Source organism: Lissotriton helveticus, chromosome 7, assembly GCF_964261635.1.
Source record: "Lissotriton helveticus chromosome 7, aLisHel1.1, whole genome shotgun sequence".
Classification (NCBI taxonomy): Eukaryota; Metazoa; Chordata; class Amphibia; order Caudata; family Salamandridae; genus Lissotriton; species Lissotriton helveticus.
The window spans coordinates 410,252,928-410,280,659 of NC_136068.1; the positions used below are offsets into that span (position 1 = coordinate 410,252,928).

Here is a 27,732-nt window from a genome sequence, read left to right on the forward strand (position 1 = left end):
ACACCGCGGGTTGCGCCCCTGTTTAGCACAGCCTAGGGCCTCATTTATGAGAAATGACGCATCGCTGCGTGAAAGCAGCGATGCGTCACTTCTCAGTGCGCACTCCTTGCGATATGATTGATGCATCATATTTACAGTATGACGCATCATGTCGCAAGGAGTTACAGATACGTCAGTATTTCTGACGTATCTGTAAGTGCAAAAGTCACGCATTGCTGGGGTGTGTCACAAAAGTGGCGCAACTCCAGTAATGCGTCCTTTCACATACCGAAAGTCCCATGTGAAAGGGCTTGCGTCAGTCTTACGCCTTCTGTGAGGCAGGCGCAAGATTTTGACGCAACAGCGTCCTAAAAGTGACGCAGTGAAATCTAATAGATTTCACTGCGTCACTATTACAAGGCTTTGTGCGGGGGAACGCCCCCTCTGCATACATTATACCTGACGCAGGTATAATGTAGCGCAGGGGTTTACAAAGTGACGCATCTGCTTAGATGCGTCACTGTTAGACGGACCGGGAGGGTCGGCCGAGGATACGGGGAGAGGTCTCCGGGGAGAGCCGTCTCCAGTGAATCGTACAGACAAGTAACTTCCCCCCCACAGACGGACACCACACGATGATAAAGTTCAACGATACTTTATAGACAATTCTTCAAGTACGGTAGAATGGTACAAGGAGGTCTGGACTCAGGGGTCCCCTCTATTCTGGTCTCTGTTTGGGAAAAGGGTAGCGGGACAGTCTTGTTACCAAAAAGATGGAAAATAGCTCTCAATCCTCGAGCTCGGTGGTGTAGATGAACGGGCCGCGGCGGAGCCAGCAGGTCCCGAGATGGATGAAGGAAGACGACGGTCCGCGGCAGAGCCAGCAGGTCCCGATGAAGGTGGTGGTTACAAACGGTCCGCGGCCACGCCAGCAGGTCCCGACGATGATGAAGGATAGGGTGGTTCCCAAAGCCGCGGCAGCGCCAGCAGGCAAGACGAGGGTGCACAAGACAGAGCTACGGCAGCGCCAGTAGTCCGTCAAGGATGAGTTCTTCTTTGCGTCTCTCGACTCCAAGATACAACTCCCGTCCTGCTCTGGAGCTGCCCCAGTTATAGGGCTGGTGTGCTTTGATGTCCGGACCCTCGCACTTGGAGGTCGGGAGGTCCGGGATGAGGGGGTTCAGACACCCAGCAGGGGGGTGGAGCCAGCGCCCGGGGAGGCGATGGGCGAGCGGCACTTGGCGGGGGGAGAGCCATCGACACCTCCTGCTCCCATTGACTGACCAAGTAGCCCGCTCACCTCCTGGGTGGATGTTGGTGCCGGAATGTCTGAGGCCTGGCCAGGCCCAGGGTTGAGGTCGATCGGGGGCCAGGCGGCCTCGTGGTGGAGTGTCCAAGATGGCGCCCAGGATGGGCGCGCAGGCCGGTAGTGGGTCGGCCTACGCGGTCAACAGGTTCGAGTGTAGGGGTCCCTGCGGGGACGGTGGACGTGCAATGGTGGTGTGTGGTACTTGCGTGGCTGGTTCGGGCCTGGTTGGGCCGGGGGAGAGCGGCCCTTCATGTGGCCTGTCCAACATGCGTCCCCCCCAGCTGAAGGCGGGGAGAGTTACCCATTCTCTTGGGGACTCTTCTCGTCGAGGCGGAAGAACCGGGACAGGCCATCTGCGTTGGCGTGATCGGGCCCAGGCCGATGTTCAACTGTGAAGTCCATCCCTTGTAGGGAGATGGACCAGCGTAGTAACTTCGGGTTTTCCCCCCGCATCTGCATCAGCCACTGCAGGGGTCGGTGGTCGGTCTGTACCCAAAAGGGTGTGCCAAAAAGGTAGGGCCGGAGCTTCTTGAGGGCCCATACCACCGCGAAGGCCTCCCTCTCTATGGTGCTCCAGCGTTGTTCCCGTGGTAGGAGTCGCCGGCTGATGAAGGCCACCGGCTGGTCATGGCCTTCGGTGTTCACTTGGGACAGGACTGCCCCAATGCCATGGTCGGAGGCATCCGTCTGGACGATGAACTCCCGGCTGTAGTCGGGGGCCTGGAGCACAGGGGCGGAGCACATGGCGGCTTTCAATTGTTCAAATGCAGCTTGACACTCTGGGGTCCAGTTGACTTTCTGGGGCTGATTTTTTGACGTGAGCTCTGTGAGGGGCCTCACGATAGTACCATAGTCTTTCACGAACCTTCGGTAATAGCCCGTGAGGCCCAGGAAGGCTCGTACCTCGGTCTGGGTAGTGGGGGGCTGCCAGGACTGGATGGCGGCAATTTTTAGCTGCAGAGGGGCCACCAGGCCGCTTCCCACCTGGTGCCCGAGGTAGGTTACAGACCCTTGCCCAATTTGACATTTGCTGGCCTTGATCGTGAGGCCAGCTTGCTGAAGGGCGTGCAGCACTGCTCGGAGGTGGTGGAGGTGCTCGGACCACTGGTTGCTGTATACAGCGATGTCGTCTAAGTAGGCGGCGCTGAATCCTTCGAGCCCCGCCAGGACCTGATTGACGAGCCGTTGGAACGTTGCTGGGGCATTCTTCATGCCGAAGGGCATGACTGTGAAATGGTAATGGCCATCGGGAGTGGAAAAGGCAGAACGTTCTTGTGCCCGGGGTGTGAGACCGATTTGCCAGTAGCCCGCCGTCAGGTCGAAGATACTGAGGTAGCGGGCAGCTCCCATGCGGTCGATTAGTTCATCTGCCCGGGGGATGGGATGCGCGTCTGTCCTGGTGACCGCATTCAAGCCCCGGTAGTCGACGCAGAACCGGAGTTCTGGTGTGGTGCCGGGGGCAGCTGCTTTGGGGACCAGTACTACAGGGCTGGCCCAGGGGCTGTCTGAGGGCTCGATGACCCCGAGCGTGAGCATTTTGGCTACTTCCTCCTGGATGCAGGCCCGTACCCGATCTGGCACGCGGTAGGCCCGGTGGCGGATAGGGGGGCTGTCCCCCGTGTCCACATCGTGCGTACACCAGGAAGTGACACCTGGGGTGAGGGAGAACAGGCTGGCGAATTGTGACAGGAGAACTTGGCACTCCTGGTGTTGCTCTCGGGTGAGGGCCTCTGAGAGTCGGACCCCATCTACGGAACCGTCTTTCTCCCGCGTTCGTAGGAGGTCCGGGAGGGGCTCGGAGTCCTCTTCAGCCCCATTGTCTGTGGCCATCAGGAGGCTGAGTTCTGTCCGTACAAAGTGCGGTTTCAGTCTGTTAGCGTGGAGGACCCGGAGGGGGTTCCGGGAAGATTCCAAATCGATGAGATAGGTAGCCGGACCCTTGCGCTCGACCACTTTGAAGGGCCCTGTCCACTTGTCTTGTAGGGCGCAGGGTTCGGTGGGGGACATCACCCATACCTGTTGCCCAGGTTCAAATTCGATGGAGGAGGCATTCCGGTCATACCACCTTTTCATGTCCTCCTGACTGGCCTCTAGGTTGGCTTTTGCTAGTTCTCGGAATCGCCGGGTCTGGTTGCGGAGTGTTAGGAGGTAGCGGAAAACATCTGGTGGGTTCTTTAGAGGGGGCATCTCCCAGCCTTCCTTAACTAGGCTGAGCGGCCCGCGCACGGGGTGTCCATATAGCAGTTCAAATGGACTGAAGCCCAGGGACTTCTGGGGAACCTCTCGATATGCGAAGAGGAGGCACGGCAACAGTACATCCCACTGGCGACGGAGGGGCTCTTCCAACCCCCCGATCATCCCTTTGAGCGTGCGGTTGAACCGCTCAACGAGTCCGTTCCCTTGAGGGTGATAGGGGGTCGTGAACCGGTAGGTAACCCCGCACTGTTGCCAGAGAGATTTCATATATTTCGAAATAAAGTTCGTGCCTCTGTCACTGACGACCTCCCGGGGGAAGCCCACCCGGGAGAAGATCCCCATCAGAGCCCGGCCGACTACCGGGGCTGTCACAGTCCGCAGGGGAACAGCCTCCGGGTAGCGGGTGGCGTGGTCCACTAGCACCAGGATGAATCGATGGCCTTGTTTTGTGCGCGGGTCCAGGGGCCCTACGATATCGATTCCGACCCTCTCGAACGGGGTGGTGACCACGGGAAAAGGTTGCAGGGGGGCTTTCAGTTTGCGGCCGCTCTTCCCACTGGCTTGGCACGTGGGGCAAGATCGGCAATGCTGGTGTACATTGTCCCTCATTTTGGGCCAGAAGAAGTGGGTCACCAGGCGGCTATAGGTTTTGTCTTGACCCAAGTGTCCTGCCAGGGGGACATCGTGGGCCAGGTTTAGCAGAAAGTCTCTAAAACGGAGGGGTACCACTAGGACTCGGCTGGCCCCCAGCTCCGCGATTCTTTGCTCACTGTACAGCAGATCATTGTCCCAGTAGACCCAGTGAGTTCCGGAGGTATCCCCTGCGCTTTGGGCTAGCGCTTGCTGGCGGAGTCCCTCGAGGGAGGGACAGGTCTTTTGTTCTTGGCGAAATTGTTCTTGCGTGGGCCCCCCCTCTTGAGGCCACTGGTCGAGGTTAGCGAGGTCTGGAGGTTGAGCTGGTTCGGGGGGGACGTCATGGTCGGTGGTTTCGGCGGGGGCGACCGGAGGCGGTGGCGCCGGCCATTCGAGTTCCTCTGGGCGGGTGTTGGCACGGGCGGTCATGGACCGGGTGGTGACGCACGCCCAGTCCGGGACGCCCAGCATCCCCAGGTGCTCTTTTCGTTCGACTGCTGCCCATGGAGAGCTTTCCAGGTCATTACCCAGGAGGCAGTCTACGGGGGCATCATCTCGGACCGTCACCTTCAACATGCCGGAGACCCCTCCCCATTCGAAGGGGACGCAGGCCATCCGACACAGACTTTCTGAGTTATCGGCTGAACGTACAGGGCAGAGAATGTTTGGTAAGTATTGTTCGGGGGTCACCAGGTGACAGCGGACGGCTGTTACACTGGCCCCAGTGTCACGAAGGGCTTCAGCCCGGCGTCCATTGATGCCCACCCATTGGCTGTACTTCTGGGTATTAGCGGGTAGGGGGACCCGCGGGACCATGTCTCTCCCCCCTAGGCAGGCGAGAGCCATGGCGGCTGGCTCCCATTCTTGGTGTCCCTGTTCATATTCTTCTTGTTCCTCTGAGATCTGTTCCTCCCCCAGAGCAGCAGCGGCTACTTGGCGGGGTCTTGGGCTCTGGTACTGGGGGCAGTTTGGGTCGTTTGCATAGTGTCCGACTCGTTGACATCGATGGCAGGTAACATTGGCTCGATGTCCCGGTCGCGCTGGGGTGCTGCCCCGGTTGGCCGGGGGGGGTGGGGCTGGTAGTGGGGGTGACCGGAGCGTTGCTTCTTCCGCGTCCTTGGCCTCCACCTCCTCGGGGACGGTGCTGACCATTGTTGTTCCGGTTCTGTTCGGAGGACCCATTTCGACTCACTCTGGTGATCTCCCACCGGTCTGCTTCGGCTGCGAGCTGCCGGGGATCCGTTAACTTGCTGTCGAGGAGGTGCTGGCGAAGTTCAATGAAGCAATTGTTCGACAGATGCTCCCATACCATAAGATTGAACAGTTGTTCGTAGGTTGTGACCTTGCTTCCTTTGATCCAGCCCTCGAAGGCTCGGCTAAAGTAATTGACATAGTCCACCCAAGTTGTACCTGGGATGCGGGTGCAGTCTCGGAACCTCTGACGGTACATCTCGGGTGTGAGGCCATAGCGGGTGAGGAGTGCAGCTTTCATATGGTCATAGGAGGTCATCTGCTGGTCCGGGAGTTGCAGCAGGGCGTCGCGGCCCTCATTGAGGAATCTCCCCCACAGACCGGCCCCCCAATCGCTTCTATCGATCCGGTGTGCAGTCATAGCGATTTCATAGGCCTTAAACCATTGCTGGATGTCGTCCTCTCGGAAGTATTCTCGAACGACATCCTTGGGGATGTGTACCTTCTTCTCTGTTGCCCCTGGAGTGTGGGGTTGCTCGGGCACCCCTGTTTCTTTATTCTGTTTGCGTAGGTCGATTTCAGCTAATTTCCGCTCATGTTCATATGCCAGTTTCTTTTCCTCGAGCTCCCTTTGTCTCTGTTTCTCCTCTCTTTCTTCTCGGAGACGCAGGTGCTCTAAGTTGATTTTCTGTTCGGCCAACTTTAGTTCAACGTCCATTTTGAGCCGGGCCATTTCCAGCTCGTGTAGTCGGGTTCTTTCTCGTTCCTGGATCTCGTCTGGCGAGAGACCCGTTCTTCGTTCTTCAGGGGCCATGGGGGTTTGTGCTGCGATGTCTTGATCGGGGGTTCCGGCAGCCCCGGTTTCTGCCCAAGATTCCAGGGCCTGCTTAAAGTCATCTTTGGTATTTAGTCCGGTGGTAGCGATACCTAATTCGATACAGAACTGTTTAAGTTCACGATGGCTGTACTCGCCCAATTTCTCCATCTGGAATTTCTCCGTTGATCCGCTGTCTTTAGTTGACATCGTGATTCGCCGTGGGGTGAGCTACTCTCTGTACGGTTTATGCGGTGATTCGGATCCCGTCGCTGGCCACCAATGTTAGACGGACCGGGAGGGTCGGCCGAGGATACGGGGAGAGGTCTCCGGGGAGAGCCGTCTCCAGTGAATCGTACAGACAAGTAACTTCCCCCCCACAGACGGACACCACACGATGATAAAGTTCAACGATACTTTATAGACAATTCTTCAAGTACGGTAGAATGGTACAAGGAGGTCTGGACTCAGGGGTCCCCTCTATTCTGGTCTCTGTTTGGGAAAAGGGTAGCGGGACAGTCTTGTTACCAAAAAGATGGAAAATAGCTCTCAATCCTCGAGCTCGGTGGTGTAGATGAACGGGCCGCGGCGGAGCCAGCAGGTCCCGAGATGGATGAAGGAAGACGACGGTCCGCGGCAGAGCCAGCAGGTCCCGATGAAGGTGGTGGTTACAAACGGTCCGCGGCCACGCCAGCAGGTCCCGACGATGATGAAGGATAGGGTGGTTCCCAAAGCCGCGGCAGCGCCAGCAGGCAAGACGAGGGTGCACAAGACAGAGCTACGGCAGCGCCAGTAGTCCGTCAAGGATGAGTTCTTCTTTGCGTCTCTCGACTCCAAGATACAACTCCCGTCCTGCTCTGGAGCTGCCCCAGTTATAGGGCTGGTGTGCTTTGATGTCCGGACCCTCGCACTTGGAGGTCGGGAGGTCCGGGATGAGGGGGTTCAGACACCCAGCAGGGGGGTGGAGCCAGCGCCCGGGGAGGCGATGGGCGAGCGGCACTTAGCGGGGGGAGAGCCATCGACACCTCCTGCTCCCATTGACTGACCAAGTAGCCCGCTCACCTCCTGGGTGGATGTTGGTGCCGGAATGTCTGAGGCCTGGCCAGGCCCAGGGTTGAGGTCGATCGGGGGCCAGGCGGCCTCGTGGTGGAGTGTCCAAGATGGCGCCCAGGATGGGCGCGCAGGCCGGTAGTGGGTCGGCCTACGCGGTCAACAGGTTCGAGTGTAGGGGTCCCTGCGGGGACGGTGGACGTGCAATGGTGGTGTGTGGTACTTGCGTGGCTGGTTCGGGCCTGGTTGGGCCGGGGGAGAGCGGCCCTTCATGTGGCCTGTCCAACAGTCACTTTGTAAATAGTGCGCAACAGGAGGCATGTTTTACACCGCCGATGCGTCACAAAAAGTGACGCATCGGAAGCGCAAAACTGACGCAAGGCCTCATAAATGAGGCCCCTAGTGCTCTGCTGCTAGACATTTCACACCTCTTGCCGTCCTGCAGCTGATGGAAACGCAGTCCGCAAAGTGAAAAGAGAGATGGACAGAACGCCCACCTACAGGGTGGATACTTTCTTCAATACAGTCAGCGTGGAGCATTTGTAGGTGCATGTGTTTGTGGTTTGTATCTTGTACCGTGTGTGAGGCATGGAGACGCAGTGCTGTTTGCTCCTGCTGCCCACCTCATCTATGACAAAGGCTGACATGCAGATTCCAATTCTGGTGCAAATCCCTTCCTCACGTCAGCAATCAAAGGGGACAACCTCAATGAGCACAACGAAGTATACGTGTCCAATGTTCAAGCTGGAATGTGATGTGACGTGCATGAACTCGTTAATGTGTTGGCAGAATTAAAAGCATACTGTACAGCTTTGTCCCACAAAGGGAATACTGATTACTGAATCAATGCATTGGCGTAGAACAGCAAAATTGACAATGGAGCTGAATTTACAAAAAAAGTGCAACACTCGAGAAAGCAGACCGTTTGGTCCTGTATTGTGATTGGCCGCCTACTTATGTGCATGCATCATGGTGTTGTCGATTCTGATATGGCCCCTGCTTTAACTCTCCATGCGATCGCTTCTCAGGTACAATGTCCCCGACGACAGAGACGGTACAGGAGGTCGCTGGCAAGACTGGCGATCGATCGCTGCTCTGGTGTGTCTTTTTGGTGACCCCAGCCCCTGCGTCCCCAGGGCAGCTGTCCACACGCTGGACTAGGGAAGACGGAACATCACCTTCTGTACAGAGGTCACACCACATCCTGCAGCCAGTAGACAACATGAATACAATGTGGAATGCAACCCTATTCATAGAGCAGGTGACACTTGCTGACGCCGGATTGTACCACTGCTTCGTAACCTACCAGGACAAAGAGAAAGAGACCTGCATCTTGATGTTGAAGGTGGAAGGTGAGTGGCATATCAAATCAAATCAAAAATAGCTTTATTCGATTGTTTGAAAGCAATCGTAAAAGCATACAAGTTAAACATTTGCACATTTCATGAGGTGAGGTTTAGTGGCATATCTAATTGCATGGGAGGCGGGTTGCCACGGCTTATGACTGCATATCCACTAACTATTAAGAAGCGCCACTCCTTAGACTGAAGATTTCTGATTAGAATTCTCGTCGCCACTGCTAGGCTCTTACATGGTGCAATCACCTGATACACTTTCCAGATGTCATTTCCCGCACTGTTTCCAAATCTTTTTGCCCAACAGCCCTTCCAGCCATCGTCTGCCAGCACGCATCGTTGTTGTCATTGCACAGCATTATTTGCTAATAACATTGGCCGTGCATTATGCAAATAAAATAAGTACAGGCACCAAACATTTTTTTGCAGCCGACTACCACAATTGCTGAATGTGCTACATGCGTGATTCCACTTCATGCGTCTTTCATTCATTCCATCATCCTTTAATTCTGTCTCATAATCTCGACCTTGTAGGTTCTTTTTCAGGCAAGTTATGTATCTTTGTCAATTCGCCCTTGCTGTTTGCTTCTTTCCTTCTTCCCTATCTATCTCTCATTTCCTGAGTTAAAGCTTAAGGGCTAAAAAACAAGTCCTGGTCTCCCAAACATGAGTACTGGTTCTAACCATCTGCAATTTTACCTCTGTGCCATTCACTTCCTGCTGTCACCATTGCTATCCCTTTCTTCCGGCTGCATTGCTGTTTCTCATGACTCCATAATGGAGCCATTGAACTGCACTCCTTGTTCCCACTACTCGCCACCTCTTCTCCAGCTACATTTCCCTTACAGTCCTTCTTAGTCATACCACCTAGTGCTCTACCCAGCAAACAGCCTGCCTTACCGTGAGCTGCAATAGGCTAGCATACTTTCTGGCTGCCATCTCTTGCCACCGTTGCCACCTAGCACCGCCAGTACACTCTTCTGGCACTACTGATCACTGATCAGCAGTCCTTCCAGCACATTTTACTCTATGCCCCTTCTAGCCGTCATTACCCTAGACTGTATTAGTCATTTTTAACATACATTCCCCACAGCCTCGTTTGCCAGGACAATTTCTGTCCAACACATTTAACACTTTCCTGCCACCACAGCCCAACACTCTGCCTATGTCTCATAAATTGACCAGTCAGTACTGAGTCTTGTCATCCAATGGGAACACTTGACATTAGAAACATAGTTTTCAATCACCAGCCTGCATTTTCTGACTAAAATTGACATTATTTGCGTTGTAAATAAAGTAATAGAAAATCTACATTACAAAGAGGAAATATATTGTATTTAGAACACAATAATTGTGTCAGGCAATACTTGTGGCAGCAGTATTCTAACATACAACTGGGCATAGCTGTTGGACTTTGCCCTCTCTCCAGGGGCATCCCAAATCTTTTACCTTCACCCTCCCTGTTTTCTGACCCAATTTGTGTTGCTTTTAGGACTCTGTGTACTTTGCAACTGCTAACCAGTGCTAAAGGGTTTGTGCCCTCCACCTAAAACATGGTACAGTTGGCTTACACCGGATTGATACATTTAATTTACTTGTAAGTGCCTCGTATGTGGTACTACAGGTTCCAGGGCTTTTAAATTAAATGCTAGTAGTGGGCATCAGCACTCATAATGACTCTCACTAAAAGACGTTTTTTAAATCATGTCTCAGACCTGCCATTTCAGCTAGTGGTGCATTTGTAAGCTGCCAAATCGACCTGAAAAAAGTAACTTTTTGCCAGGCCTAAACCTTTCTTTGTAGTACATATATACCACCCATAAGGCAGGCCCTAAACAGCCCATAGGGCAGGGTGCATTGTATTTAAAAAAGTAGGACGTGTTTTAAGGTTTACATGTCCTGATAGTGAAACACTCCTAAATTCGTTTTTGACTTCTGTAAGGCTCGCCCCTCCCACAGAATAACAGGGTTACCTTATTATATATAATAAGTGCTAACATTTTATCAGGAACAGGTAGACATATCATGTTTGACTCAAATCAATTGTATTTTAAAATCTTTTTGAATGGTAAAGATGAATTTTAGATTACAATTTTAAAAATGCCACTTTTAGAAAGTTGAGAGTTATACCGATATGTGGGTCCCATAGTCACTGTGCCACTGGATTCAAGCTATACCTGGCTGATGAGACTTGATCAGGGCAAAATCGACAGTACAGGTTGGTCTGTTCCCTTGAGGAGTAAGTAAAGGATGATTTGTATATGGCTGGGTCCAGATCTAGGTGGCATGGTGTGTGAAAAACAATGGATTTGGATGCGGCCCAAGCAATTGCCAGTGGCAGAGAGTAATTCAAGTATTCCATCCATAACCTTGTTGTTGTTGTTGCAGTTGATGCCATAAGTGTGACGGCTATGTCCAGACCGGGGTCTCATTCTCACCGTGCCCTTGGAATCAAGCTATGCCTGGCAGATGAGCCCTTCTCAGGACGAAACTGGTCCTTGGTTGCTTGTATTCCAGTTCAGGGAGAATCTGGCTTGGCATTTCGGGCTGGACTGTTCCCATAAGGAGCAGGCTGATTTGCATATGGCTGGGTCCAAACAGAGGTAGCATGGTGGGTGAATACCGATGGATTAGAATGCAGCCTTATCAATTGCCAGTGGCTGAGAATAAATCAAGCATTCCATCATCACCTTGTTGTTGTTGCACTTTTAGAAAGTTGGCATTTTCCTGCCTAAAACATTCTGAGGCCTTCTAGGAGTTTCCAGCTGCCTGTGCCTGGTAATTGCTGACCCATAAGAAATGCATATAAGAACCACACAGCAAACCACAGTACCTGTGTGTAAGTAGGAGAGGGCTATCCTGCCAGGAAGGGAGTGGCAGAGCTGTTCCCTGCTTCACTTACATTTCAAAGGGCTTTCTCAAACTACATATGCGGATGGACTAGACATTCCCACCATTTCAAAAGGTTGCACCAGGTATAAATATTGGACATCCTAAGCCACTCATCATTAGGTTCCTGTCCAGTCGACATTATAGAGGAAAGACTCCTTGGTCACCTAGAGGACTGCCCTGCTGCTTAAGGTCTGCCTTGTTCTCCAGATGACTGCCTTGCTGCTTGAGTGGGGCCTGCTCTACTCTCTGAGAAGGAAGACTGGACCTGCTCTCTTTCTACCAGGCTATCCTGTGTGACTCCAAGGGTCAGTTGGCTGACTTCATGTTCTGAGCCGCACGGACACAGCCAGCTCCAGAGGCTTCACTGCAACTGGCCAACTAACCTGCTGCAACTTGCCCTGCCTGGACCTGCAACTGGACCTGTCTGAGCCCTACTGGCCCCTGTTGGAGTGAGTGCCTGCCCCCCAGAAGGTTCCTCACTAGGACCCGGACCCTTGGCTGGCATTAGATGAGCCCTTGCAGTGAAATTCTGAAATTTCAAACTCTGAAGCAGTACTTTCAAAGGGAACTTCTCGGCAGAACTAACCTGGTCCCTGTGTCTATCCACATTGGCTGCTTTTGTGCCAAGCTACCAGTGTTAAGCACATAATAATTTGGTGCCCTTTGTGGTTCACCCTGACAAGGACTGTGGTTGCTGGTTGGGCAGGGGTTTGAATCCCCTCAATCAATATTAATGTATTACAAATGTTTCAGCTGAAAGCCATAACATATTAACTCAAAATTACAGCCAAGCATAAGAAGATAAAATTATTAACAGCATGTAAATAAAAAAGAGAATAGCAGCCTAATGCAGCAATGTTAGAATTGCAGTAAAAACAATAAAGCCAACCAACAAAATTCATTATATTAATAATGCATAAAAAACATTTCATAATCAATTTTATGGATAAAACCAGCCTGCCGGGCAGGTATTACGGATCAGCCCTCAATTTCTTCTTTGCTCAAGTTATACCAAGCAGACCATAAATCGTAGGTGACAGTGCAAACTATAGCAATATCATCTGCTCTATAGCACGATGATAGGGCAGACTGATAAAACCTTACTCCGAACTTATTAAACAAAGGGTGGAGCCAATTATGCCTTGAACCTGCAGTTTTTGTACAAAAAAGCAAATAGTGTAATATTGTGTCCTTATCTCTTTAAAATGCATGTGTAGTCTTGGGGCAAATGTGCCACCCATTTAGTCTGGTACACTCAATTTGGCAGTATTCCTAGCCTAAACTATATTTATAATGTACGTTTTTGTTCTGGATGTAAAAAATCCAGGTATGTGGGTTTGCTATGTGTGTAACATAAAAAACAGATAGACATTCTCAGTTTCAAACAGCTCGTCATGACACCTACTCTGCCGGACACACACTCGGCCCAATCTTCTCTGCCAGCAGACACGTCGCCTTCAGCCACACCACGGAACTCCACTGGACCGACCACCGCTGCAGCCACTTCTCCTTCGAAAAACAACACCACACACAACCACCCACAACGAATACTCCACCGCAGCTGGAACAAGGTCACCGAAGACGAGCTAATCACCACCCTCACCAGAGACCCACCAACTGACCACACCAACACTGCCGCCCGCAACCTCAGGCAATGGATTAACGACTGCACCAACACTCTCTCTTGATCAAGAAAGCCTCAAACAGACTCACCGTCAAAAGGGCTATCTGGTTCACCGCTGACCTCCAGACATCCAAGCAAACCTGCCAAAGACTCGAGAAGAAATGGCGCCTCGAGCAAACACCGGACAACTATGCAGCCCTCAAGAACGCCAGACGCAGGCACCGCCAACTCATTCAAACTACCAAAAGGACCTCCTTCAGAGAACGCATCGACAACAACATGCACAACAGCAAAGAGCTTTTCAACATCATGAAGGAATTCGCCAGCCCCAGCTCCAACGACATCCCGCCATCACAAGACCTCTGCGACTCTCTAGCCAACTTCTTCCACCATAAGATCATAGACATCCATGACAGTTTCAACACTCAGTCCCCCCGGAGAGCCGCCAACACCTCAGACTCACCGCCCCCCAGTCACACCGGCCTCCTGACCTCCCGGAACCACGTCAACGATGAAGACACCCTCATAACCATGAACACCATCCACTCCAGCTCACTGTCAGACCCCTGCCCCAACCACATCTTCAACAAAACAGGCTCCACCATCGGACCCGAACTCCGAAAGATCCTCAACAGCTCATTGGGGACCGCCACCTTCCCGGAAAGCTGGAAAAATGCAGTGATCAACGCCCTACTGAAGAAACCCAAGGTAGATCCAAAGGACCTCATGAACTTCCATCCCATCTCCCTGCTACCGTTCCTGGCGAAAGTCATCGAGAACATCGTCAACAGACAACTGACCCACCTCCTCAAAGAGAACAACACCATGGACTCATCCAAGTTGGGATTCCGCTGCAACCACAGCACAGAAACCGCCCTCTTCGCCGCCACCAACGACATCTCTACTACCAGCCATGTACCATATGCAGGACTCTCCACAACCCATTCCCTGAGTCCCCACAGCAGCTGCATGCTCCTGAACCTATGCTTGCTACACCGTCTTCCTGTAAATTAATCACCAGGCTATAGAAAGTTATGCAAAACACAGTACCCATTCGTACCACTAATGCTCGTGCATTATGGGAGCGAGATATCGATGCCCTCATTATGGATGATCAATGGAAATTCTGCTGCACAAAAAATGCTGCACTCTAAGCTAATGATCAACTTTGGCTTATCAATTTTTAAATTTCTCCATCAGAAATACAAAACACCAAAACAATTGCAAAGAATGGGGCTTGAGGTAGATGAAAGCTGTAAAAGGAGCAGGGCTCCACAAGCCACTTTCATTCACCTTGCCCTGGCCTGTCACCCAGAATGTACTCTAAAACAGATGTTTGGGCATGCAATGCCGCCAACACCACTGACATGCTTGCTGGGTTATGTGAAAGACGTCCTGTCAGACACCCGTTGTTTAACAGCTATGCTCGTGCTGTTGGTGATGCGCCATGTCGCTATGCACTGGGGATGGAAACCGGCACCCAAAACCAAATCTTGGTTACAAGATGTGATCTACTGCCAGGAGCAACTGGCTAACTACTGGGAGCACAGCAGGTTTTTGTCTGGGCAAGATTTGTTTCATCCGTTTTTACCGGGAAAAAATCCATTCAAGCATAGATTTGTTTCGAGGTATTTATCATATAGTTGACACTCTATTTATAAGAGTGAGTGAAAGAAAAAACAGCCAACATGTGTTTCGCGCCCTTACATGGCCATCCGGCCTGGGGCTTCCTCACGGCTGTACATACATTTATCAGTAAAGAGGAGGACAGGTGTATAGAACCAATGAAGGCAAGATAGGAATATTGGGTGGAAAGGGTTAGAAAAGGTGTGGTTAGTATCAGTTTAATGCCGTGACACAGGGAAGGGGGTGGGGAAAGTAGGCAAGTGGAAAGGAAGGGAGGAGAGAGGGGGGAGAGAAGAGGGTAACACAACGTCAGAGGTGTATTAGTTTTCGGATGGTCAGGGTAGGAAGGGAGCTTGTTAAGTGTGAACGGAATAACGAGGAGGTCAGGGCAGGATTCTGCAGGTAGTTGCATAGTGCGAGAGGGTGGAAAAATTAGCAATTGGTCAGAGAAAAGTAGTAGGAGGGACAGAGAGGAGAGTATGGGATGAAGAGAGGAGGAGTGAGAGACAGGTGGAGCAGTGAGCAATTGGTAGGAGAAAGGTGGTAGGAAGGACAGAGAGGAGAGTATGGGACGAGGGGAGGAGGAGTGAGAGACAGGAGGAGCAGTGAGTATTAGATATAAACATAGTACATTTCCATGAACAATTTTGAATTTTACATATTGGTATATATTTACGTTGTTGATGAGTAAGCCACATTATGACAGATTAAGAGGTTAAACACAGTATTGTGGTCGATAAGAGACAGGTAGTATCACGTGCCATTAGCGGGACGGTCAAATCGATATTGAAATGCGCATACATTGGTGCGAGTGCCTATGCCATAGAGCTGCATGATTGTATGAAGGAGATACACATGGCATATCAAATTGGGAGCGTGGGGCATGTGGAATGTAGTATTAAGCGGATAAAATTCCTTTTCTTTCTGTCCAGTAAAATTCTTCTTTAACTTTGTTTTTGTCTTAATTCTCCTTGTTTACTCTAATATGAACCACCTTTGTTACGGTATGTCCGTTAGCAACACAAACTCTTAGATTGCAAATTCCCAATAGAATTGCTTCATGCGCATTGCGTCTTGTGTTCTCTAGTAGTTAGCTTAATGTCTAAAATATCGGCCTCATCAGGAGACAGGCCAAAAATACTTGGTGCGAGCACCTCAGTAACCTAGAAAGTTAAGATATATTTCTTGTCCAGTAGAATTTACCATTAACTTTGATATTGGGGTCTTCTCAGGTCACCATTCCATGGGTACCCAGGGTACCAATTACTGGGGCTGACAGGTGGCCAGAGATGCCAATTGGGTTTTAGTTTCAACACAGTTTTAGGGAAGGAACACATGCCCTGGGCACCTGGTTTGCAGGAGCCCAGGGCACACTCAGTTAAAGCACATCAGCAATTCAGAAAAAGTGGGTGCATACCCATGCAAGAAAGATGGAACTTTCTCACAATCTGCCATTGGGCGCCTGTCCATCTTAGCAGAAAAATTGAAAATAGCGGTGGTTATTCGTGTAAACTCCCCTTTTTTCTTTTGTATATGGGGTCCCCACTTTAATCGATCGTCCAATAGAACCCCCAGGTATTGAAACACTGTCGTTAGGAGGACCCTCTCGGGACCCACCACAAAGGGGTACTTTTCCGTAGGACGAGCCCCTACCTGCATCATGAAAGATTTGGCATTGTTGATAGCCAGGTCTCGGGTCCCCATAAAGGTCAGAAAAGAATCCAACAAGGATTGTAGTCCCCTTGCCTGTCCTGGCTATGAGGACCAAGTCATCCGCATATAGTAGGACTGGGAGACCCCGTTGTCCTATATGCTGATAATCAGCCCCCATGGCAGCCAAGGCTCCTTCGAGGTAATTTATATAAAGATTGAACAGGAAGGGGGCTGGGATGCAACCCTGGCGTACCCCATTCTGATATTGAAATTGCTAGAAACCCGAAGATCCTGGGCAAATCTAACATTCGCCTTTGTTTCTCTTTGCAGATCCATTATGAAACTCACAATATTGGCCTCCATCCCCATGGCCCTCATGGACTGCCACAGTTTGGTCTGGTTAATACAGTCAAACGCAGACAAAAGGCCATGTAGATTGTACCTGGGCGGGCCAGCGTGTACTTACCAAGAAACAGGTAGAGGTTTAAACATTGGACCATCGTCGATCGCCCCGGCGAAACCAAATTGAATATCGGAGATGATATTATGCTCCTTGGTCCAAGAGGATAATCTTTGCAGTAGCACACCTCCCACCACCTTGACTATTGAGTCGATGAGGGAGATTGTTCAATAGCAAAACGTGCTGTTGCGATCCCCCTTTTTAAATACTGGCACGATGGTAGAAGTAGCCCAAGATTCAGGGAAGCCTTCCCTGTCTGCCGCGTTAAGCACAGCCACAAGGATCGGTGCCCAAAAAGGAGGGTTTGATTTATAAAGTCTGGCGGGATTCCATCCGGGTCCGGAGCATTGTTACACGTTAGACCGGCAATCCCCGCCTCTACCTCTGACTGCTCGAAAGCCAAACTGTCAGTTTTGGTTTCCCAATGTGGCTGTCCAGAGGGGGCCATACACCCCATAAATATGGACTGAAAGTGGGCCACCCATTCTTCCTCCGTAATAAGGGAGGCTATGTCGCTGCCTGTGTCGGTAGCAAACAAAGGTCTGCTAACAATTCCCCAAGTTGTTGAACTATTCCTTAAGGTACTAGACTCTAGCAGCTCCTTCCATGCCTCCTCCTTAAGAGCTCCCTTGCGAATAGCTAAAACCTGTTTATATGCTAGGCGACAAAAGCGTATAAGTTGTTGATTTCTCTGGATGGCCTTCAAGGCCTCTTTCAATCTTCGTGCCGACTGGGTACAGGAAGAATCAAACTATCTCTGGTTTGTATTAGATACTGTACGTACCCGTGCACTTAAGAGATCCCCTGCTTTGAGCGAGATGACATTAAAGGCACTAAGAAAATCTTTTGGCAAACAATCCGGCAGGACACAGAGAGCAAGTTCCGCGGCACATGAATCTCTCACTTATCTATAAAAAACGCTTGTGTCAATCTGGGACCATTTGAGACGGCGCCCATTGTCGGGGGTCTTAAAATTCCTGGAGCCCTCCCCTTATGTTTTCTAGATAAAAATGGACCACTCAGGTGGACACATAGGGGGTTATGGTCACTATAAGCGCTATCCCTGATGGTAAACCCTTAAAATGCGGACTGGATAGTAGAAGAAATTAAAATATAGTCAATAAAGGACTCGCTACCATTCCCTTTATAAGTGGGAACCAATGCTTTGCTGTTAGGAGCCGTGAAGGACATTAATGCCAGTAAATCGTATTCATCAGTTAGTTTGTTCCATTCGTCCCCCTGGATAGAATGCTCAAAATGGAACCTTCCCATTCTATGGCATCCCAGATCGGACATTATTGTAAGCTTTTGGTCACCACAAGGATGGATATTAAAATCACCTAACACCATTATTGAGTACAATGTGTGACCACAGGTCTTCCTTAAGTAATGGCCCAACTGGGTGACATTACCTTCCTCCTGCTTACTATTTGGTGAATTATAGAAATTAAACAGGCCCAATAAATCATTCCCCTTCTTAAGGGTAATAGCTTGAAGTGCCTGACTAGAAGAGAGGTGGGTCTGTGCCTGGCAATCAACTGATAGCGGAATATAAGTAACCAGATCGCCCTTTGCTCTGCCACTAGATGATAGTAAGGCAGGGACAAAAAAAGCTTTAAATCCTTTCAAAAACAAATTACAATCCACAAGCCATGTTTCCTGTAGGTAGATGACAGAACATTGACTGACAAACTGCTGCCATAGGGAGTCCTGAAACTTATCGGCCAGGCCTTCTATGTTCCATGATATGACATTACCATCCGGTATATTGGGCTATCACCTCTTGCTGAAAAGGTGGGAGCTGGGCCGCCTGGCATATCTCTGTTTTAACTACCATTGGTGAGTGAGCCCTCTGCTGGCACTTAGACTCTACTACAGGGACAATAGGGGTATGCAGTCAATCGCATTCCTCCATCCCTGATAGCATAGAAAATATATTTGTTAGAGCTAGGGAAGGGGCAAAGTAGGGACATACTGAGAACCTCTTGAACGTGAACTGTAGGGTGCTTGTAAGTACCATTGATCCCTGGACACAGAGGTTTTTGGATACTGCTAACTCGTGGCATTTCCAAAGCATTATACCCTGTTTTGTCCCCTCGGAAGGCTACTTTTTAGAAAAAACCCAAAAGTAGAACTTGTATTGTGGAACCGTAAGTAAATGAACCAACATGAAAGGCCCTAGACAAAATCACCACCTTCTGATTTCTGCGAGCTTCCTATCCATGCCACCCGGCATACCATGATAATGTTATGTTCCACACCGGGGCCCACAGGAGTATTATTTGATAGTCAGTGGAGTACCTTATTTGTAAGGTGGAGTTGAGGACAAGGACTCGGCTAAGACTTCAGCCTACAGCACACTAAGGCCAACTGTGGGTGGGTGCGCACTGTTAGTGGGTGATCTGGAGAGACGTCTATTCACTAGTTCGATTTCCATATCAATAATGGCGGCTGCCCTCTGCAGAAAACAATCCATTGTCCCAACTGTGGTGGTGGAACTAGGTGCTGCCTTGACCCCAGCTAACCCCGTCTGAATCTTGCGCCTCCCCATGACTTAGAACAACTTGGGTGGATACAGTGCAAAATACAGATGGAATAGTAGGTAATTGTAAATAACGGCAGTAAGCACAAACACAGTAGAAAAGAGAGAAACAACTTATATACAAAAGTCCGTATTATATGTTCAGTACTGGACCAAAAAACATCACCACCCTATCGCCACCCACTGATACCAGGGTTTGTAATGCGTGTTCTAATGGAGGTTAAATGGTAGTTGTAGGAACATGCCTACCTCCTTCCGCAGTGCCTTAGAAACTGGATAACAGAATGGCCACAGTTCAATTAAACATTAGGCCGACAGCCTGCAGCCAGGGGGTATGGCCCAACCAAGTCTCTGCCAGTCGCGGACTGGCTCAGACGGGCCCGCCCTTGACCCGGGCTTAGCCCGGGCAGGGCCTGGGCACGCCCGCACTGCGGGAGCCCTGCAGGCCTTTTGAACGCCTCCTGGCACTCTGTTGGTGATGTTAGCTGTGTGCGCGCAGCAGGGGCTGCTGGGAGGGGTAGTCCGATGATTCTCCTTACGCCCCCTGCACCAGAATGGTTGTAGTGACTCTTGCGGCGGTTGCGACACTGCAACAGGTAAGATTTCAGAGAGCTCCTGGGGTGTCTCTCCCTCTCTACAATGCATCAATTACTCAATATCCCATGATGCTTTTCTCACACATACTTCACAATAGACTCAGCCAAAACTTTTCCATGACGTCTCCTATCTTCACAGCCTCCTCTATGTACGTCCCTCTGTAACAGTTTGTCCTTGGTCTTCTCTCCTTCTCCCAGGTGAAGACACCTCCTCCACCTTACCTTTCTCAGGCCAGTCTAACTGTAACTCCTTTATTCTGCAACCTTGTCTATTAGAACAATACCTCTACTCTTTGGTTCTAAACGTAGTCTACCTGCAATGCAAACGTGAGACAGAAAGCAATCTGCGAAAATTCATGTGAGAATTTAACATTCATTTTCAGAAACAGTACCATTTCAATGTGCTGCAAATTAAAGCCTACGACTTAGGCTTAAATAATGAATTCACCCGATGATATATGTTAGAAATTGTATAACCCATTACCAATCATTACGAATAATTTCTTTAACTATATTGAGACGTGTCTTGCACTCTACATCATTAGCCTACAAAAATATCTAACAAATTAATACATCACTGATCCTCGTTCACTAACACGTCCTATATAAACGAATTGCATTGGTCACAATTTACAGCACAAGTTATACACATTAATTATTAAGCTTTGTATAAAATGTACTACTTTCGTAGAATGTTACTTGATTTACATTTTTTCTAGCATCTAATTTCTCTCATTAGATTGGATAGTATGTGAATATGTTTATAGCAAGAGTATTGCACTCCTAACAGGTAACCCACATAGGATACAAATTTTACACTCTATCATCACCAACACAAATGTTGGAGGGGTTCCCCCGCCCAGCCTCTTCCTGGCTCTGATAGGTGCAGATAGGCCTGTTCTTGGCCCTGTCCTGGCACGCTTCGTACAGCGAGAGAAACCATATGCTTTTGAAGTGCTACGGTTGAGGGTCTGATTGCCAAGCCGAAAGGAAAGGAAGGGTTTGTCGTAGCAATGCTCATGAGGAGTGCACGGACAATTAGACGTCTCCGCGTAATGTAGTAGGAATGAATGGTCTTCAGTGACCTATCGATAGCTGCGTAACTAGGTCTAGTATCACAGCCATCGAGCTCCGGACAACTTCACCACTACCTAGGTTTCTCAGATATATCACCGAAGACCGTTTAACCCTACTCCATTACTCTGAGACTTCGCATTGCCCGTGCACTCCTCACTTGTGTCGCCATGACGGACCCTTCATTTCCTCAGTATGGTATGAAAGAAGACTTTTAATGAATTTCAACAAAGATGGATCAACGCCAAGCAGGTGTAGTTTACTTCACAGCCTTTGTATGCATACCAGATCAAAGGCAGACCTCAGGCCAATAAACATAAGATAAAGTGGAAATTTTTCGATCACCACATATTTGGTGCATATCAGAGGCAAAATGGCTGTTCTATGCTTCCAATCCCTTTTCTAAAACCTGCTTGGCAATTTATCATCACATTTTGCTCATTAGCCCAGCCCTGCAAACTATTCAGGAGCACCCGCTCGAGCATTTTCCCAGGCTATTATTGTTTGACTCAAAATGTGCTAGTTACTAGCACCTGTTACATGTTTGGTAGTTCGCAAGGTGTTCCATACCTTCGTATTGGTGGTGATCATTCAAGTGTCCATAGAAAAAAAGATGTGTGGAATGGCTCCTGTCTGCGTTTTGAATTGAAGTCCTGGGACTAGGTTGGCTATCGACTTTGATCTAACACAGCACAAGAAATCAGAGTGGAACACCAACATTCAGAACATAACAGATTACCACACAAAAGTTCTGGGACTTGTGGAATTCTGAGCGTCAGAAATCATTGCCATTGTACTATTCTAAAAAGTATGAGTTTGCAAAAAAAACGCTTTTCTTAGGGGCACAATAAGATGATGGAGCAAAGTCGCTTGCAATTTTGCCAATGTTGCTTTCAAGAAAAAGTTCTTGACTCAGAACTCAGTTTAAAAGGGGAAAATGTGTCACACAGTACTACCAATAAGGGGATACACAGCCCCTCTAGGTGCTCTGCAGATGGGTAAATAGAGCAACACCTTAGCGCTCAAGATGACAATCCCCCCCTCTATCAAGAAAAATCATGTGAAGATGGAGAGCTGCACCATAGCCCTGATTTGTTAAAAGTTAAGGAGAAGGCTGCCTAACAACACCGCCTCCTGGCTTAGTAACTCACAGCCAAAATGCATGGGACTTTTCATGTGTAGACCATCCCTCACTGTATTGTATTGCTTGTAGGACAAAGGCTACCCTGAAGAAAATCCAAAGCTTGACCACTTCCCTGCGAGATTTCTCAACAAGGGTAGTCACTGATGGTCGCTATCTCTCGTGTTGAGAAACCTTCTGTTCATGTTGAGGAAGCTTCCACTTGAGTAGAACTTCTACTCAAGTGGCAGAAGAAGCAGTGCCCTCTTGTTCTGCGCAAGAATCTGTTTGTGCTGATTTGGCAGAAGTTTTTTGTCACTTGAATTCCTCGAACTCCGTCCGGGCTTGCTTGCAGGACACTATAGCTCTCCCTCAGTTAAATAAAAACATTAAAACATTTTACAAAATACATATATAGATAGACATATACAATTAAATCTCTTCAATTCATTTTTATTTGCTTTATTGTTCGACTTTATCTTGTTCTTGGAAATTTGCAACTGTCATCATCAATTTCCAGGATCAGTGTACATGTTGTTAAAGCAACAGCAGTCACTGATGTTTCAGACCCAGTCTCTCCTTCAACAGTAAGATCTGACGAATAATTAGTTAAGTGCCTACAATTAAAAGAGTCTCTGGTAACAGACTTTCAGGGCACTGGACAGTCGCCACGTGTCCTTTGGTAGATACCACTTGAAAAGGTTCTGCATCAAATGTAGCATCAGATTTTCTTCTCCGCATCTGTTGTGAGAGGACTCGATCTCCTTTCTTAAAGACAATGTTCTTCTGACTTTGGTTATCTAAGTCCTTCTCATGAGATGCTTTCTCATATTTCTTTGATTGGTCCATTTCTTGCTCTCCCGAACATCAATGTTGCAGGGTTTTCACCTGTAGTCGAGTGAGGTGTTGAACAATAAGCTCTCCAGGTAGAAGTCAACACAGTTTTAGAATCGAGCATCTCAAAAATAGCCCACTACACTCCTTTCTTTAGCGTGCTCATAACATTTTCAACAAGTCCCCTGGTCTGTGGCCACAAAGGGGTGCGCTTCTGATGCTTTATATTCAAATTCTCCAAGAAATATTTGAACTCTTGACTATTGAAAGGTGGGCCACTGTCCAACTTCACTATGGCTTGAACACCCCATGTCAAAAATATAACATCTAGCCTTTCGCTGACTCACATTCTTTTTTATTATCAAGAGTGCTCATAAGACCATACAGTACAATACCATTTATTTATTTATTTATTTATTTACGCAACTTTTATAGCGCGACAAATACCCGAAGGTGTCTCGGCGCTGTGGAGCAACTGGAATCTATCATCAAATCATCCTCTTACTGATTAAACAGCCAGGTTTTCAAGAGCCTGCGAAAGCTCATCAGATTCGGGGCGGTTTTGATGGCTAGTGGCAAGAGGTTCCAAAGTTTTGGAGTGGCCACAAGAAAGCGCCTGTCTCCCCAGGTGACCGATCTTGTGCGTGGCACCGGGAGGAGGCTGATATTGGCCGATCTTAATTGCCTCCTAGGAGTATACAGCTGGAAAGCTTCAACCAGGAACCTAGGTCCAATGCCATGTACAGCCTTATAAGCAATACAGAGGGCCTTAAACTTAACGCGGCTCTCCACTCTCAGCCAATGAAGCTGACGAATACCAAGAGTGGTAGATTTGCGACGGGGGATGTTGAGAAGAATCCTAGCAGCCGCATTCTGAATAGATTGCAGCTTCGTTGTGACACGCTTCTGGGTGTGAAGGAAAAGTGCATTCCCATAATCTATCCTAGAAAAGACTAGGGTAGAGACCAGGGTCTTCCCAGCTGACGGCGGGAGATAAGGCAGCAACTTCTTGATTTTTTTCAAAATGAAAAAAGACGACGACACAACCTTGTTGGTGTGGAGGTCGAAAACCAACTTGTTATCAAAGATCACTCCCAGGTTTCTGGTTTTTTCCACTGGGACAGGTGGAGGGCCAAGCTTTTCTGGCCACCAACCAAAAGACCATTCAGGGGAGAGTCTTCCAAAGGTCATGACCTCGGTCTTATCCGAGTTGAGGCGAAGGCAGTTCAGAGCCATCCAGCTGCTGACCTCAAGCATAGCTTTCTGAAAGTTGGCTGCTACAGTGAGACCATCCTTATGGATACCCAGCACCAGCTGGGTATCGTCTGCATACGATGTAAGCTGTATCCCATAGGCCTTTATTATCCTCGCCAAGTCCGCTACATAGATATTAAAAAGCATAGGACTTAGCGAGGAGCCTTGTGGGACTCCACAAGGGAGTGCAGAGATAGGGGAATAGAAATCTCCCAACTTTACTGTCTGGGTACGGTTTGCCAGGAAAGATGAAATAAGATCCTTGGCACAACCGTTAATCCCCAAAGCAGTGACACGGTCGACTAAGGTGGCATGGTCGACCGTGTCGAAAGCTGCTGACAAATCCAAAAGGATAAGAACAGCCGCCCCTCCCTGGTCCATGATCACCCTGATCTCGTCAGAGGCCTTTATCAAGGCAGTCTCTGTTCCATGCCCTTTCCTAAATCCAAACTGCAAATCCATGTCCATGCCCTTTCCTAAATCCAAACTGCAAATCCATGTCAAATAGCACATTGGGGAACACTTCCAAAATCATTAGGGAATTACACATCAGGAAAACACAAATATTTTTCTTACTGACTCATTTTTGAGTAGTAGATGAAAGATTTTCAATTAATGTAAATTATGAGTATTAGTCCATAATCACCAGCAGGTGATGTCTATTGTCGAGTGGACCGAAAAAGTAGATGGCTACTCTCTTCCAGGCATGATTTGGGATTTCTGACATGTTCAATGTGTGGTGAGTAGTATTTGTGGAAAAGCAGTTGCAGAGACGACAGACCTTCAATTACTTTTCAACCCTGTTATTAAGATAAGGTACCCATGGAGAGCTAGTTTTGTGGCAATGATTCCATGATGTCCTTCATGGGCTACTCCAATTATTTTCTGTTGCAGCCTTTCCGGAATCAGAATTCTCAACCCTTGTATTATAACTCCTTCCTGAGTTATGGACAGTTCATACTTGACATTGTTGTATTTCTGATGTTCACCATCACTGATGTGGTTGAGTGTGTTAGTTCCATGACTGACGTGTAATAATAACCAAAGGGCACAAAGGTGTCCCCCTAATACTTTGAGGCCCAAGAGGAGGGGGAAAGAGAATCGATACATAACAAAAAACCTCTTATCTGGCCTATCTTGTTTACATCTCGATAATTACTCTAATCACGTTATATTCTCACAGCAATAGAGTCTTAGCACACAAGTGGCTTGTTTTTTTAATATTTATTTATTTATCAAAGATTTTTTGTATAATTATTTTACTTTCAAACATATTTAAGATTCAATTGTGTAAACATCATGATCATTACATAGACATCTCTGTATTATTCAGACAAATAAGAGAATTTCTTTTCCCACCTTTTTCAAATAAGAAAATATATTTACAAGGACCCCCAAAAATTAGCTCATCATACTTCCATTCACTCCTATCATTCTACTCATACATACCGACTATCATACCGCACAAATAAATACAGAATACAAAGACATAAGAGAAGAAATTCTGTTAAATAATGCAATATAAATGATAGTGATCAGTTCCACAATTAGACCAAACAACCTGAGTCCACCAGTTTTGATTTTGATTGTTTCTTCTTTTGTGGTTTGATCTTGAGTAGGGCTCTCGGGGTAAACAACCTTTACAACGCAACTTTTACATCGCGGAGCCTTTACAACGCAACCATTACAACGCAAACTATTACAACGCATTGCTCTGGGGGGCGCTCTAGGATAGGGAATAAGTTAATTTACTATCCAATAACCTTCCCTAGTGTCCACGGGGACTGGAGTTGGAATAGTAAATTAAACTATTCACTATCCAGCACCCCAAAGCACTATGCGTTGTAATGGACTGCGTTGTAATACTTGCGTTGTGAAGGCATGCGATGTAAAAGCATGCGTTGTAATGTCATACATCCGCTCTCAGATGCTTGTCCTGGCCTACGTACGTTTCGGTGAAACCAAAGAGTCTGACACCTTCATCAGGACCAAGAAAGCAAGTATTTTTCCTTCTATCAGAGAGGTCTGGGGGTCTATCTGTAATAATATAAATACGTGTATAAGAACATGTTCTATGCTGTGAAAATCCTTAAGTTACCTTACAAATTATTATCAAAACGCTATAGTTAGTCTAAAATTTAAAGCAAGCGGACGTCATTGAAAGATCACCATATACCCGTGCTCAAGAAACCCCAAAAAAGTGATGAGATTTAGTATAGTCCACTATACGAAGTTATTATACTCATTCCTACATATTGAACAAATCACATGCATGGGAGAGAAACTTCTGAAGTGGTTGCGAAGACTGAAGAATGGATCTATTGATGACAGTGGAGATTCAGAGAAAAAACCTGTTATTTTGTTGTTTTAGATGCATTACCGAATCTCTATTTATATCTTCAGCGGCCAATAACTCCACAGTCTGCTTGCCCTTAAAAATATGGTCTTCTCACTCAATTTGAGAACTATGGTGCCAAGTTGTGCGAACTTCAATTATTGCTGGTTATCCATAGTATGGGTTTGTTAAAATAGTCTCTGTATGGAACCTGCAATAGGGGATTTATGAAGGTATTATTGTGATATCATAGTCCTCTTTAGTGTCTGTTTGGTCAGAAAATGTAAGCTCTATGCGGTTCAACTTCTTACCTATTTATATACAGATTTATTGGATCTCTAAATCACTGAAGGATCTTCATTTGTAGGAGAAAACAAAGGTTTACAATTTCTGAGCTTCTTCGATAATCAATCTACAGAGGAAAATAGTTCATAAAGAGATGTTGAATGTTTATAGCAAGCGTTAAAGTAAGATGTATTCAACTTTGAATTAAAGACGAAAATAGATAGTACTGTGATGCCAGCAAAAAAATTGGTTATAGTGTAGCAAGCTGTACAATGGTCATAGGGATTAAAGCCAAATTGACCATTGTGTATGAAACATTCCTGTTAGTAATTCTCAATCTGAGATTTCTGTTGCTGATGAACATGTCGCAACAAAGGAGGTTCATGTTGGGGTAAACAAAAAGGATATGTCCAATATCAAAGTTAATGGTAAACTCTACTGGACAATAAATATATCTTAACCTTCTAGGTTACTGAGGTGGTCGCACCAAGTATTTTTGGCCTGTCTCCTGACGAGGCCGATATTTTAGACATGAAGCTAACTACTAGAGAACACAAGGCGCAATTTGCATGAAGCAATTCTATTGGGAATTCGCAATCTAAGACTTTGTGTTGCTAACGGACATACCGCAACGAAGGTGGTTCATATTAGAGTAAACAAGGAGAATTAAGACAAAAACAAAGTTAAAGGAGAATTCTACAGGACAGAAAATATTTTTAAACCTCTTGTTACCTAAGTAGCTTGCACCGAGTGTTCTGGGACTGTCTATGACGAGACCGATATTTACGACAAAGACCTCCGTGCGACACAAGACGCTGAGGCAATAGCTAGCTGGTAATAGAGAGGCTAAAGACGGGACACTGGACAGGGGGGCAGGAAGACTTACCTAGTGCTTTAATTTGCTTGCTCA

At 48.0% G+C, this 27,732-nt stretch overlaps 1 protein-coding gene across 3 annotated transcripts in view; it reads left to right on the forward strand.

The window, feature by feature from the left end:
* The window catches only part of LOC144766795 (protein borderless-like), a 190,571-nt gene that overhangs the window by 142,893 nt on the left and 19,946 nt on the right, over positions 1–27,732 (forward strand). For all 3 annotated transcript variants that reach the window (XM_078650527.1, XM_078650528.1, XM_078650526.1), the window contains one exon: positions 8,201–8,524. In XM_078650527.1, the coding sequence (XP_078506653.1) occupies positions 8,201–8,524 (324 nt within the window). The remainder of the gene's footprint in view (positions 1–8,200; positions 8,525–27,732) is intronic.